This window comes from Staurois parvus, unplaced genomic scaffold (genome assembly GCF_062004578.1).
Source record: "Staurois parvus isolate SC_StPar_1 unplaced genomic scaffold, SC_StPar_1.0 ptg000006l, whole genome shotgun sequence".
Classification (NCBI taxonomy): domain Eukaryota; kingdom Metazoa; phylum Chordata; class Amphibia; order Anura; family Ranidae; genus Staurois; species Staurois parvus.
The window spans coordinates 14,337,471-14,353,460 of record NW_028317802.1 but is presented as its reverse complement, the minus strand read 5'-3'; the positions used below and the strand labels follow the sequence as shown (position 1 = coordinate 14,353,460).

Below are 15,990 nucleotides of genomic sequence, written 5' to 3'. Positions count from 1 at the left end.
TTCTTGCTCACTTTCTTTTCTTTCTCGCTTTCTTTTTTTTTCTCTCTCTCTCTCTCTCTCTCTCTCTCTCTGTTTTCCCCCAGCCCTATTACTTGTTCTTTCACTGTCTTCTGGTCCACCCAAGGATTGAAATTCTGTCTCTGCTGAACTGGCCAATTTTTGATCCTTCTATGGCCAGTCTGATCTTTGTAAAGATGACAGTGCACTTCCTATGTAGATGGCATCTTAACAGTTTGTAGACAAGGATAGACAGCACTTGTAATGCTAATATACTGTGTCTCTAGAGGCTTACCTGCAAATTACAACATTTAAAACAACAAAAAGTATGGAAGAATGAGTGTATGAAAATGTTAGTCACCTTAGAAAAAAGTGAATGTTTACTTCAAACTATGAAATGATTGAAATCAACAGTTACCTTGATCTGCTTGGTTGTTTTTGCTATTGAAAGACATACTGTATAAAAGCATAATAATAAAAGATTTTAGAGTGAGGCTGTGTTTGATTGACTGAAGGATTACCTATGGAACCCGGCAATATAAAAAATGGGAGAGTCAGAAGGGCAGTAAACTGAAGAAACATGAAAAGAGAGGAGGAAAAAACTACTTTCCAACTGCCAGAATATTAGTGTATTTTCTTTGGCTCTCATCGTGCAAAGGTTTTCAAATTTTTCTTTTGAGGATCTTCAGAATTCATTGATAGAGGGACATCTTTTGTGTGTTATTTTTAGTTTTAAGAACTCATTTAGCAATGATAACATTAACTATATGCAACTCAGAAATATGTTTAAAAACTATAAATAAAAAGATTTTACAAGGATTTGCAAATCTTGCTATAGAAGTTGTTCTCAAGGGTCAGAATGGTTAATTAATACATTTGATTCTTCTTGATTGCTATGAAACACTAAGCTACATGCTGAGACAACTATGTAAAATGTGTGCATATATAAATACTTTTATTAAAATCCCTGCTATTTCTGTCTTTCCCCCAAGGGCATGAGACCAAAGCAATGCTGAACAACAGCGGTCCACGATACAAGCGCAGCAAACTTGAAAGACGCATGAATATCAATGTTTTCTGCTGTGTGGGCATCCTTATTATCATGTGTCTTATTGGAGCTCTAGGTTTGTGGGGGTTTTTCTTATTTAATTTATGTATTTACTTTGTTTTATTAACTTGGTTGTTTAAAACTGTTTTCAGCTTTTATTAGTCTTTAACAACCTATTAGTTCAGATCAGATCAGGGACAGATGGGCAACACGCAGAAAGTAGTATGTGAATAACTCTTGTATGTCAGTTTTCCAAAGACATAACTATTTAAAGCACACATCCCAGTTATTCCTGATCTTGGGTTCCCAAAAGACATAGGATTATGGTCCAAGTTTTGTGAAAGACGAATTTGGCTTGATTACTGCAGAGGGGATTTTCATAAAATGGCAACCTGCACATCCCTTTGACCAGTGAACCAGAAGTGCTGAGTTCAGGGCTTGCTCAGCTAGAGTACCCATTAAAATAGATGAAACTCTGGCAACAAAGTATAAGGTATTTTTTCTGAAGTGCAGTATATTAGAAATGAACAACTACTGTACATACTATTTTGTGTAGTAAATGATTAGCAAATATCAGTACATTTGCCCTTTGACCACTGTACAGTGATAATATTCCACTGAGCAACCATAGGTAAATATTTACACCTTGTTTTACCAACCCAAAGGGAATATCTGATTGTCTCTCGGGGAATCAGGAAGGATGTTTTCCCCTGCAGGAGCAAATTGGATCATGCTTTGCTGGGTTTTTTTTGCCTTCCTCTGGATCAACTGTGGGTATAGGATTATAACTTTTTTTTTTTGTTTTTTTGTTTTTTTTTTTTAATGGTTGAACTGGATGGACTTTTGTCTTTTTTCGGCAGACTAACTATGTAACTATGTTATCTACCTTTTAAAAATGCTCATGGTAAGTTTTAGCCCACTTGGCAAAATAAAATGCCAAGGTGTTACTTTGGCCTTTTGTCATTAGCAGTAATGGTCTGCACACCACTGTTAGACAACAACCAATCATATATGATTATTTGGGGTGCTCAAGCCTCTCAACAGTGTATCATTCTGTTAGTACAATAGTTTTTAATGTTTAGACAAAGCACTCCGTATAGCCAAACTGCTTTAGCAATAAGTTTGTATTAGGCATATACAATACATACAATCACCGAGCAAGTGCAGAAAACCAAGTATGTCATCTAATATCAAACTCAGTAACACAAAGATGTATACTTCATAGTTGAATAACAGCAAAGAACATGCATGCATATAGGTGCAATGTGCTACACTTAAAATGTATAAGTACTGATGTTCAGAAATACATACAGGAATGCAATACCCAGAAAAGAGTAAGAAAGGAAAGCTGAGGCAGACCCTAATGTTTCAGGGGTCCAAAAAAATCCTTTCTCAAGAATCACCTACCTTTGGCCTTTTCTCACACTATATTGAATAAAACATATCATTGTAGCCATCATTATATTATTATTACATTGAGCACATATTCCCAAAATGGCAAAGAAGAACACCCAGACTGTCATATTAGGACACCAATAAACATACATTTTTAACTGAAAAATTAATGATAGATCATACTGCTTTAATGAAGATTCAATATCATGTCGGTGAGTAAAACGCATTGGGGAGCAAAGTAAAAACTTGATTGCATATTCAGCACCAAGCAGAGATTCATGAAAAGGTCCCCACAAAAAAAAAAGTTCTCTGCAGATCTAAACATCAAGGGGACATGACAGAACAATTAGATCACAGCCTATGGCAATGTTTTTTTTTTTTTTTTTTCAGGGTATGGTATTTGGTATGGAAAGTTTGTCATACATCCTCTATTTGATGTTCCAAATCCCGATGGAAGTTATCTTTCTCCAGCGCTTGGTGGTTTCTTTATGTTTTTGACCATGATTATCTTGCTGCAGGTAAGTGGTCTGTGCTACACAGGGATTACATTTGTACTTTTTTAGGAGTAGCTGTATGGCAGTAATAAACATGATGCTGTGAAGGATTTACAGGAAGTAAAGTTCTATTGTATTTTAGAAGTGTCATTATTCTAAAAAAAGAGTAAAAAAAAAAGCATTTTTGTGAAAGAGGAGAAAAGGGTAGGTACCTGCTGTTTTTGCATGAGTACCTAGGCATCCCAGAATGTTTAAGGCATACTCATGTGCTATGAATGGCTTTACATCATGTTACAAAATACCTTAAAACCGCTAGTGCTAGTACCTACTCTGCCCAATACCTTTCCAGTATGATTTTTTTTTTCTTTTTCATACGAATGCTGTTTAAGGCCTTCTCTAGGTCTCTATGGCTTTATTGTGTTAGCCTGTTTTCATGACAGTGCTAGCATATTAGACTTTGGAAAAAGTGATGGACATAAATGTCATTAAGTATATCAGTTGATGTGAGAGCCTAGTCTCCCATAATGCAGTCTTCATACAGTGGCCATATACAAAATGAGCAGGACTTAACTGCTTGAGTCCCCAGGCCTTTTTCTCCCTTAACCCCCCCTCCCCCCTTGAGTTTCCAAAAGCATTTTTTGTTTCATTTCGAATATTTCTCCAAAATATATGTACACTTTATGAATCTTTGGACATGTGATAAGGTAGCATGCTTTGCAACATTCTAGATACAAAATAGGTTCTGCCCTGACAAGACATTCTATCATACCACAGTCTAAACTCTAAGCTAATTTTCAAATGACATCCCTTCTCTTAGTTAACAGGATGGTGAATTTATTTCAAGGTATTCGGGATAGTTGCCAACTGCTTTTTTTTTTTGCAACTAGTGGAGTTTGCAATAGGCGTTTTCATTAAATCCCAGGTTCTGCACAGTAGAAGGATAGTACTCCTTGTATGTTAAATGACATCAGAATCGTTTTATAGGCATAGACCACAAATACATGTTAATTAATGACTTATCTTTACTTCTAGGAAGCTAACAACTATTTATCCTTTTTTTGTTTAAAGATCTTAATTCCTATTTCACTCTACGTGTCCATTGAGCTGGTGAAACTGGGTCAGATTTTTTTCATCCATAACGATATTGATTTATATGATGAAGAGATTGATTTGTCTGTACAATGTCGGGCATTAAATATCACAGAAGACCTTGGTCAAATCCAGTACATTTTCTCTGACAAAACAGGAACTCTGACAGAGAACAAAATGGTTTTTCGCAGGTGTACAATTGTGGGAAATGAATACTCTCATCAGGAAAATGGTAAGTCTCCTATTTACACATCCTGGCCTCTAAAAGGAACATTATTAAAATAGGAAGTTATTGCAGAAAGTTCACACTTTAATCCAGAATGTGTAACTTTATCTACAATGTACCAGTCATAAAAGCAACAATATTCGTTCCTTGCAAACATCCCAACAACTAAGCATCATAGCAACTGGGATAGATAGGGAAAGAGTTGGAGCCTCTGTCAGGTTTTAGGTGCTATTTGTATACCTGTTGGAGATATTTCATCTTGTCAGGACAGAAAGTGGTGAGAACTTTAAGAAATCTTCAAGAACATCAACAAAAACACACAAACATTTAGTTGTTACAGTTGCAAGAAAAAGTATGTGAACCCCTTGGGATTACGTGGAGCTTTGCATGAATTGGGCATAAAATGTGCTCTGAACGTCAACTAAGTCACAACAATAGAAGAACACAGTCTGCTGAACATAATACTACACAAACATTAGATGTTGCCATGGTTTAATTGCACATAACATGTAAACATTCACAGTGCAGGGAGGAAAAAGTATGTGAACCTTTGGACTTAATAACTGGTTGACCGTCCTTTGGCAGCAATAACCTCAACTAAACATTTCCTGTAGTTGCAGATCAGACCTGCACAACGATCTGGAGTAATTTTGGACCACTCCTCTTCACAAAACTGTTTCAGTGTAGCAATATTCTTGGGATGTCTGGTGTGAATCGCTCTCTTAAGGTCATGCCACAGTATTTCAATCGGGTTGAGGTCAGGACTCTGACTGGGCCACTCCAGAAGGCGTATTCTGTGCTGTTGCAGCCATTGTTTTGTTGAATTACTTGTATGCTTTGGGTCATTGTCCTGTTGCATCACCCATCCTCTGCGGAGCTTCAGTTAGAGGACAGATGGTCGTACGTTTTCCTGCAAAATGTCTTGATAAACTCTGGAGTTCATTTTCCCATCAATGACAACAATCCGTCCAGGCCCTGAGGCAGAAAAGCAGCCCCAAACCATGATGCTCCCTCCGCCATGTTTTACAGTGGGGATGAGGTTTTGATGTTGGTGTGCTGTGCCTTTTTTTCTCCACACATAGTGTTGTGTGTTCTTCCCAAACAACTCAATCTTGGTTTCATCTGTCCACAGTATATTTTGCCAGTAGTGCTGTGGAACATCCAGGTGCTCTTTTGCAAACTTCAAATGTGCTGCAATATTCTTTTTGGACAGCAATGGCTTCCTCCGTGGTGTCCTCCCATGTACTCCATTCTTGTTTAATGTTTTCCTTATTGTAGATGTGTCAACAAAAATGTTAGCATGTGCCAGAGATTTCTGTAGGTCTTTAGCTGACACTCTGGGATTCTTCTTTACCTCATGCAGCATTCTGCGCTGTGCTCTTGCAGTCATTTTTACAGGACGACCACGCCTAGGGAGAGTAGCAACAGTGCTAAACTTTCTCCATTTGTAGACAGTCGGTCTGACCATGGACACATGAACATCAAGGCTTTTGGAGATACTTTTGTAACCCTTTCCAGCGTCATGCAAGTCAACAATTCTTGATCGTAGGTCTTCTGAGAGCTCTTTTCTGCGAGGCATGGTTCACATCAGACAGTGCTTCTTGAAACCAGTAAACCCAAAACAGGTGTGTGTTTTTTAAGGGCAGGACAGCTGTCAGCAACACATCCAATATCATCACACTGATTGGAGTCAAGGTTGGCTCACTCCTGCCTCCAATTAGCTCTAGGAGAAGTCATTAATCTAGGGCCTCACATACTTTTTCCTCCCTGCACTGTGAATGTTTACATGTTATGTGCAATTAAACCATGGCAACATCTAATGTTTGTGTAGTATTATGTTCAGCAGACTGTGTTCTTCTATTGTTGTGACTTAGATGACGTTCAGAGCACATTTTATGCCCAATTCATGCAAAACTCCACGTAATCCCAAGGGGTTCACATACTTTTTCTTGCAACTGTATATATGCAGGATCTGCCTCCTTTTAAATCTCACTTTGTCTAGCAAACAGAGTCTGAATCACAACAATAGATTCTCTTTAGTCTCTAATTATGGATACTTCTGGTTATCTTTATCCTAAGCCACAGACCTTAGGCCTCATGCACACTGGATTTTATAAAAACGCCAGCAGCGTTAGTTGTAGAACGTCGCATTAAAAACATGAATTTTTTAGCTTTTTTGCATTAGTGTTTTCAGGCAGCTCTGGAGCACACAAACATAGCAACATAATAATGTGTCCTATTCATTTTGTGATAGTAAGTATTTGATAGGTCCACTTAAAAAAAAAACACCCTTGTAAAGCTAAGCATAGACTTTTCTAATTTCAAGCAGTTTAAAGTGAAATCCAAGCAGTGGGTTGCACCATCGGCACCTTACTACCGAACATCTTTCAATCTGAGATTCAAAGGAGCTGGGCAGGTAATTCAAAGCCAAACAGCAACTGCAGCCAATCCAATGTTTAGCATGGATGGAGGAGTCTGTTAGATTTTTTTTTTATTTAGCCCGTAGGCCAAATTATAAAACTTTATTATTATATGGCCAGCTCCGTTTACACTGACCCGTTTGTGAGGGTGCATGAATAGGGTTCATGAAGTTTATAAACTTGTATAATTTTTCAACCTAACCATGTAATTTCATCAGGCAAGACTCCATTGAGTCAAATAAAACTCCACCCAATACCAAAACCTTTTTCCTGAGTATTCTATTTATTCATTCGCAATATATTGTTTACCTAAACAGTATAGAGTGTGCATGATATATTCTACCTAATAATTAGAAGTATTAGTACATCTAGAACAAACCGCGTATGATTTTCAAATATCATGCATGTTACAATTTTTCTGGTTTTACATAAATTTTCCAAATTTGAATAGACAAATGTATAACAGATGTTTTAAGTATTTATAATGCATCTGTCTCCCTAAGTGTGAAAGATAGTTAAACAGAAGCTTCCCATAATTGCACTGTACCTCTTGCTATCAAACAAACTGAAGAGATTAGCTAGAAACCACACTGTCATTTTTACTTTTTTCACACAAAACAGCCATACAGCAAAAAGCTGTTCACATTTCAGCAATGAATTTAATTAGTGACTTAATGTTAATTTCTTATTCACAGCCAAGCGTCTAGAAACCTACAAAGAAGAGGATTCGGATGACGAGGATTTGACAAGACTCAGGAACTTTTCCTTGTTTGATCTTGAGGGTGGAAATCAGTCCACTGTGCGGCATAAAGGCACACGGGCACTGAGACGGTGCCAGAGTGCTCGACCCAATATTCAAGGGCATTTTAGGAAAAAATCAGAAGGACGTTTTGATATCTCACAAGTGGCATTTAGCAGCCCCATTGTAAGTACATGGCAATTCTACTGTTCAATTCAGCATTGCATGAATAGACATGCCTTTTATAGTTTGCCCACAACCACACTGTTAATTTAAATTATTCTGCTAAAGTTTCTTTGTGTCCTTACCAACCACTGTGTTCTGCATGGTACACCTCAGCATTTCTGAACCAAGAAGAAACAGAAACTCATCACTATGTAGAGAATGGGTTGGCAACAAGCACAATATTTTTTAGGGTATCAAGTCCTACATTGCATAGAACTTCTTTCTCTTAACATGAAAAAGTGCCTTGGCAGGCTAAGAATTATGAAAATTTCTTTCCTTCCACCAAGGGTGGAAGAAGAGAAAGTTGCTCAATTTCCCCATCAACTCAGTCAGTTTTGATGGGGATTTCCCTACTGCAGCGTTATTGTTGTTCTTTCAAGGGGGAGCCTTCTCTGCTGGCAGAATACAATGATTCGTGTTGCCAGCTATAGCTGGTGGCACTAATATTTTGAGAAAAACCCAACAGGCATGTATACAACCAGGGTGCCCATATATGGATCGAAATTCGGACTGGTCCCTGCTGAACCAGCTAAATTTTGATCCATGTGTGGCCAATCTGAAGTGATATGTGATTTTCATAGCTCCCATTCAAGTTATTCCCTGCTTTTCATGTAATCTACAGCTGTTGATTAGCAAATGGGTATTTCAGCAAGAAAATATCTGTTCAACTTCAGGCCCCAAAGCAAAAGTTGCTAGCTTGGGATTAAATAGATCAAATCCTAAAACAGCATTGTTGTTTATTATGTAATTGGAGAAATAGAGAGGTTTTCCATTTCTTCTTGCAAAAGGGCCCTTGGGGTCCTCCTATAGAAATAATGCGTGAAGGTCCCTATTTTTTTTTTTTGCCTTCTTTATATCACATAAATGTACAGCACTGCTAAACATAATGGACTAGTGAAAGGATTGATTAACCTCAGCAGCTGGATATGTAGCAGCACTGGGGTCTATGAGACCTCCATCACATCTGTAGTGGCCTGGAAGTACAGTGAGACCTGTACTAATTCTGACATGTATAAAAACTAGCTTTTAGATACACTGAAGAGTACCTTCATGAATAGGGTTTGCAGCTTAGACTAAGGCATGTTTTCTTTTCCAAACCTGGTAAGTTCTTATATTTGGCATTGGGCTTTAAAACTACATCCAGCCTCCTAGACTAGATTGACTCCTACATTATATAGTGACTTGTTCATGATAACAATAAAACAAAGCATTGACAATCAAGAGCATCTCACTGCTTCACTGGGCCCTAATAAAGCTATAATGTCATTGTGAGTAGCTCAGTTACATAATCAATCTGCTGAAAGGTGGTTTACAAACAGGATTTGTCCAGTCTCGCTGTCCCTTTGGCAGTTGCATTTCATGTTATTTATGTCCCTGTTTATGGTTTAGATGGAATTACAGGCACCTGTGCAATAATTTCAATGATAACCATTTTGCCTCAGGAATCATTGTTACACACTGAGTGAGAATAAATATATATTGATTACGGACCACATTGTTATATTCCACATTGCCTGCATAGAACTGTGAAATAAGGAATGAAATACTGTAATTTGTAAGAATGAAATAAGACAGATTCACAACTCGACAATAAAGCCATTGCTTTCTTGAACAGCTGTTAACAACATCAGTACCCAGCATCATTAAACAGAATCAGTATCTCAGTAACCTTCCTGCAGGATACAAGCACTCTTTGATAGTAATTCTCTGCCCATTTACAAAGCTAGTTAAGCCATCAAAATTAAAGTGTAAAATATAGTGTTTGAATTTAGCCAAGCAGTTATTTCATTCCTTCCAAGAATCGTTTATTCATTCTACACAGTTCTACCTAATAATTTACTGTATTTTACACAAATTAAGGAACCTCTCTCAAATATAAGGTGAATATAAAACTCTGCATCATTACAAATATTTTAATATTGCTACAGTAATATCACTTAATAAAATTAATAATTAATATCCCCTAAAATTTTAAGGGTACCTGTACTTTTAACAGTTCCAATTCTGCTGTTCCTTTAGTACCACAACAACTTTATAAATGTATGACCATACCTTTCCTAAAGAAATCCCACCATTTACACTGTCTAATTATCCCCATCTCTGGTGTGGAAATTATTTTTTTAATGCTTGCAAGGAACACTGGAACACCAAAATACCATCCTAACCCTTGGCAGTACAAACTGCAGGATATCTTCACAAGGTATAGCAGCCTTTTTCAGGCATCTTGGGGCACCTTCAGGTTTTTTACAGGGGTGCCTTAGCAAAATGTCTAAAAATTTCCCTAAAATTGTATTCAAGCCAGTTGCTGGATCAAGCTCACCTTTTAGTTACACAAAGCCACAGATGTTCATTGTGCATCATTATCACCTTCTAGCCGCTGGCTTTGTGACATCATTGGTTGATAGGAAAGACATCAGGGGCCTGCACACCAACCTTGTTTTGCGATCCCCTGTCTCTTTCTGTCAACACTGGGGTCACATTAGCTGAAAGAGGGAGAGAAATTGAAGGAGAAGAGACATTTGAATGCTAGTCAGTACCAGTGTACAAAGGTGGATTAGGTTTTAAAGAAGAAGTCACTTCTAATAGTGGGTGTCCTACCTGTGTTAATTTTGCTGCATTCTGTAAAACTATTAGTTTAGTTTGTACAATTTAGAATGGGGCATCCTCATGATTGTGCACAATTTTAAAAGGTGATTTGACTAAAAAAAAAGGTTTGAGGCACAGGTTTGTATAGTTTTGCATGTACAAAATTGCTGCAAAAGGTGGAACAGGGACTTAATTGGGACTGTGTCTTCAAAGGTGCAGTTCCCCATTAGCCTAGGTATTGATTAAAATAGTTTTTTTTGGGGGGGGGGTTTATACATTGCTGGACCAGTTGGGGGCAGTTTCTTCCTGCCCACAACATACAATTGGAAGTGAAGTGTTCATTTTCTACATTGTAAATTGTTCAATATCTGTGGAATCCAGAAAAAAATTATCAACTTTGGGCTTTCTTATGGCCATCGCTAGGTAGCTAGGATATTCTGTCCACAATGAGAAAAGAGAGAATCTGGCCAGCCCACTGAGGTCAACTCAGAATTGGGAAAGTATCGATAGTGGGTGGACCTAACCTGTGGTGGAAGGTATTATAAACATAATTATCTTGAAGGATGTTTGTGCATATAAGTCAGTTGTCTTGCTGTCCGTGCATCTGTTATCTGCTTTTTCAAGTTATTTGTTATAAAATTCACCTATACAAGCAAGAATTCGTGCATAGTTCAATTTCTGAATCAATTTACTTTTTTTTACATCATCCTATAAGACACTCCCTTCACTGAGACCAATAATATAGATTTTTATAATTTTGTTCTTGATACACTCAGAATGTGCGTAGTCTCCAGAGAACATTTACAATAAAGCAGCTAATCGTGATATATCTTTTAATTAAACCAAGCCTATATTAGTGGGTATAGACTCTTTCCCTTTAAACCTCTAAGCACATGTCTGCATTCACAAGAATCCTTTTATCTCCATTATGTAATTAAAAGGCTTTCTGTGAATGAATAGCACGTTGCTAAATTAAGTGCTTCTAAGTTAACAAGCCAAAGTCAGACATTTATACAGTGCACAATTGACTATACAAGTCATGTATGAGGAACTACAGCATTTTAACTTGATTAATTATGTATAATGTCATTGTACTGTAACCGTATTTACAAATTAGTTTTATCTTCCACATTGCAGTTTTAATTGTTTGATGGATCGTCGCTAGCATGTACAACTGGGGCAATATTCATCTTTTTTGGGAAGTTACTAATTTGCTAATGGTCCTTTCTTAACCCCTGTGACAGATGTTACAAAAAGTAAATTTTCAACTCATAAAAACTTACTGCAACTAATGCTACCAATCCAGAATGCACACACCAAATCCAAGGTATAGTGCAGGTTTATGAGAGGCACAGGAAAAAAACGTGTATTACACTAGTATTGTAAGTATAGACACATACAAAAAACTAAAACAGTATGTTGACCCATTGAATAACATATGCATTTATGTTGGGTATCTGTAAACAACACAGTACCACGAGATTCAAATTAAAAGTTTAAAAAATCCATTCACATATTTAATTCATGCGCGGCAGGTCATTATGTTGATTTACACTTGTGAAAAAGGGATACTATTGCATTTTGCAACATCTTCACAATGTGCTAAAAGTGAAATTCCAACCAGAGCAATTATTCAAACTCTTGGATGTAGCATTATCGCAGTCTGCATCCCTGTTTGGGAGACTCCCTTCCTTGTTGTCCTGGTGTTTGCCACTGGCGCAAAACAAAGGGGATTTTTAAAAAAAAAATTATTAAAGCATGAAATTCACTATATGTGACCTGCGGTGTTGGGCCAAATATGCTCATGGGATAGAAGCATTTTTCAATGAGTTGCGCCAGTCCAAACTGTATTTTAGGGCATTGCAGCTCAGTTTTATTAAACAGAATGGAGCAGTTCACACAGAAATCAGTTGCCCATGCAGAGGTTTCCACCATCAACATGAACAGTCAACATGAAAAATTTCAAGCGACCTGGCTTGCTTGTCAGCAGCATCACTGCTCTTCTTAAGAGTCCCTCCAACTATATCACCCAGCTCTGTGGGTGCTCTTGGCTCACTCAGCCTTTAGTCACAGCACCATGCTGTACAGACCCACTCCTGACCTCTAAATAGGGGTTCCTTTGACACCCCAGTTCTCCTGCAGATCCCTGCTGCTCTGTCAGCAACTGCACCTGTACTGTGCAGACATACAATCACTAGCTATTCTGAGCAGCCTCTTTGACTCATTGGGAAGGTTGGAATCTTGTTGACATGACCTCTTTATGGAGCCCTGAGTTATGCCCAAGCCCCGATTATAAGGGCTGTGTGCACCTGGAAACACACCTTGTTGGCCTTTGGCAAAACCTCAACACTGGGTTGGAGACCTCTTACCACCCAAGGCACTTCAAAGTCCCCGAGCTCAAGACCTTAATTCAGGAATTACAAAACCTGAGGAAAGATGAAAAACCACCTTTCGTCACTCAGAACTGACATTCTGGAGCCCTGCACTCTGCCTCTGTGTGAACCATGTCACCTTGCCCTACATTTTCACAATTGCATGGCCTTGCACTGTCACCTACCTTAATAACCACTATAACAACATCCACAACTGAAAACATGCCAAAAATAGAAATTAAATGGTAAATAAATCCAACCATTATGTAACAGACTACAAATTTACCAGCTCAATTTGTAGTGTTATGTGTATATCTTATTAATAAGGGTTGTTCACTTCTATGTCTGTTTCCTCCTATTCAATTAGACAAACATTCATCCTAAGTAGACCTTCTCCGTTAAAAAAAAGCCCAGAAAATTCTGATCACCTAGAGTCCAAACATCACTTGTCTGCAATTAGCACAATACCCTTCAAATAGTATTTAAGAGCTATCTTCTCCCCCCCCCACCACCACCAATGCAATACTCAGTTAATCATGCAAGGCACTCATGCTTGCAATAGTGTAAAAGGAATAATTAAAAAACAATAATATAAAAGGAAAAAACATGTACTGCATACAACACTATTGGAAGTGAGTGCCTGCAAAGTCACTGTCTATATTAATAAAGGAAACTTCCAAACATTTTACGTTTGAAACTGGAATACAGTGAAATCTTGCTATGGAACATCTTTTTCTCTTCTTCTCTTCTCACTTTCTAGAGTGTCTCTGGGAAATCCCTGATTGTGACAGACAGCAATATGATGGTGATAGAGGTTCTAACCCTACCCCACTCTGGATCCTATTTTAAAATTATTATTTTATCTGCCAAAAATGAAAAGGCAATGTTTAGAAAAATTATTTTCAATACTAGTTGTGTGGAGGGAGTATATTCTACATGACCCCTGTTAGAAACAGTAATGTGTATTTACTACCTACTGTATATAATAATACTATATTTTGCACTCTAGTATTATAAAGGAGATAAACTCAGAATGAACATGCTTTCTTATTCTGGAAGAACGTCTGCTACTACCAGCTCCTCCAATTTTCTCTCTTCCACTTCTCTTTAATATTATTATGCTACAATGTATCTCTACCAATATCAAGGCCAATAGTATAAAGAGCAAAAGACAAATCTGTAAAGCTGTGTAAACAGGAATGATTGACGCACACACTATTCTCCAAACATTTAACCTTCAGCAAACCCTTAAGATTATTTTTTTATAGCTTGCTATTTCAAGATTTTTAATACATATGAAAAAATATTCCAAATGCACATGGACATACAAAAATATGGCGTTTTGAATCTTCATATGTGAAAGCATGCACTTCAACAAGCAATTGACCTGTATTTTTTCTTTTCCCTGTTTACAAGTTCTAGAACAATGGTTTGTTTTCTTCAACTTGCACACATATGATTTTTCTTTTTTCTCAATTTGTTAAAAGTGCAATTTCTCACAGGACTATCCCAGTGTTTCTGAAGTGTACAATACAAATCTGTGTCCAGCAATAGACTTTGAATAGCATAAATAATAATAGAAAGTATACTTTGTGCATTTTTCCACCTGAACTTACACATTGGCAAAAAGAGACGCCTTATGTGATGCATAGCAAATGCATGAATAATTATTTGGCTTGCAGATATCTCTAATTGGATGGGTAGGCAGAAAGATTTATATGGCAAGTGAAGCATTACATTGCAGCAGAAAGCATTGCTGCAAGTATAAAAATAATAGCCACAACACAATAACTGGGAATCTGAAATGCAAATTATATACCGTATATTTCCTGTTGTAAATTCATAACAACATCTTGGGACCCTATCTGCTCACACATTTCCTGAAGGTTTACTTAGAGAAAATAAAATTATGTGAAAAATGAATAAGCAGGTGAGTCAGTTAGATTTTTATGTATTAATACAGAGCAATTGTGCTGTCCATGTGTAAAATATTTTCTGTAGTATTGGTAAATGTATTAGTGTGTTTTAGCAACAGGCCTTATTTACGTAAGTATGATAAGTTCCAGGGTAGTCCTTTTGGTGAAAAAAAAAACATTAACAGCAATCTCAAAATTTAATATTAAACTCCCATTAAGATGGAAAAGCAATAATTAATTCAGGTATACATTTATTAAAGGCCAGTGCTAGCTTGGGCACAAAATGTAAAAGCCCCTGCCCACCCTCTTGAATATATAAGAAAACAACGCAAGTTGTTATATCAATCTCTGGTGCTGTCCCCTACAGACTTGCCAATCCAGCAATGAGGATTTTCCAGATTTAATGAAGGGCAGTGCAGGGGTGGACTGACAACCCATGGGCCCCCAGGCAATAGGGGATCATGGGGCCCCTGTATCCTTGCCCAAACTCAAAAAAGCCTATGAAAAAGGTACCAGGTGCATCTCATGGTGCCCCCTACTGACCCCGGCCCTCGGGCAGTGCCCGAGTCTCCAAATGGTCAGTACGCCCCTGGGGCAGTGTCATTCAACCCACTTTCAGTGAATACCGGGTGTCAAGATTCTGTTCCTTGCCCTGGACACACCACAGGGAACAGTGCACATAATTATGTGGATATTGTTCTCACTTTTTGTTGTGACTTCAGGCCAGAAAGTGGGTTGGAAATCTTCCTGTTGGTACGCAGGATGCCAAAAATAACCAGATAGCACTTTTAAACATTCTGTACTTTGTTGAAAAATAAAAATAAACATTTTGACTTTAGAAGTATTTAAAGTAGTTTGTAAAGGCTCAAAATATTTTACCTTCATGTTCAGCAGCGCCCCCACCCCTTGCTAAAACTTACCTGAGCCTGATCTCGATCCAGTGATGTGCACAAGAGCTTCGGCTCTCTCTCCTTATTGGCTCCTGCTAGTGTCAAACATAGCCAGTGAGCCAATGATGAGGGGTTGAGCTGTGCTCACTCCATGTGTGAATGGACACACAGCAGCGGCTCAGGAGCAAGCCTGCTTGGGTGCTCCCATAGCAAGCTGCTTGCTATGAAGGGAATTGGCAGGAGGGCAGGCACTGGAGCACCGGCAGGGGACAGTTAAGTATGACATGTTTAAGAGAAAAAAATAATCCTTTACTATCATTTTAAAATGTATTTTTACATTTACTAATTTAAGGACTTGAATCTGCCTTGTTATAAGCCTCATGTAAACCCCTATACAGTTACCCAAAAAAAGGAGGGCTGACAGAAGCAGAGACCAAAAAGAGCAGAATGATGACTTATCTGTGAGGTGCTGCTCATTCATTGTCCAGTCAGCAGGTGTGTTCTTGACCAAGCGGTGATGCAGTACAGGTCAAGGACGTAGCTGTGCTTTCAGTGCCTGGTTCACAAGTATGGCTTTAGAGGATTACAAATTC

The 15,990-nt window shown here is 37.9% G+C and overlaps 1 protein-coding gene across 2 annotated transcripts in view; it reads left to right on the top strand.

Moving 5' to 3' along the window:
- The window catches only part of ATP10B (ATPase phospholipid transporting 10B (putative)), a 286,968-nt gene that overhangs the window by 230,345 nt on the left and 40,633 nt on the right, over positions 1 to 15,990 (top strand). For both annotated transcript variants that reach the window (XM_089662837.1, XM_089662890.1), the window contains 4 exons: positions 990 to 1,121; positions 2,831 to 2,958; positions 4,003 to 4,255; positions 7,365 to 7,594. In XM_089662837.1, coding sequence (XP_089518963.1) covers positions 990 to 1,121; positions 2,831 to 2,958; positions 4,003 to 4,255; positions 7,365 to 7,594 — 743 coding nt within the window. The remainder of the gene's footprint in view (positions 1 to 989; positions 1,122 to 2,830; positions 2,959 to 4,002; positions 4,256 to 7,364; positions 7,595 to 15,990) is intronic.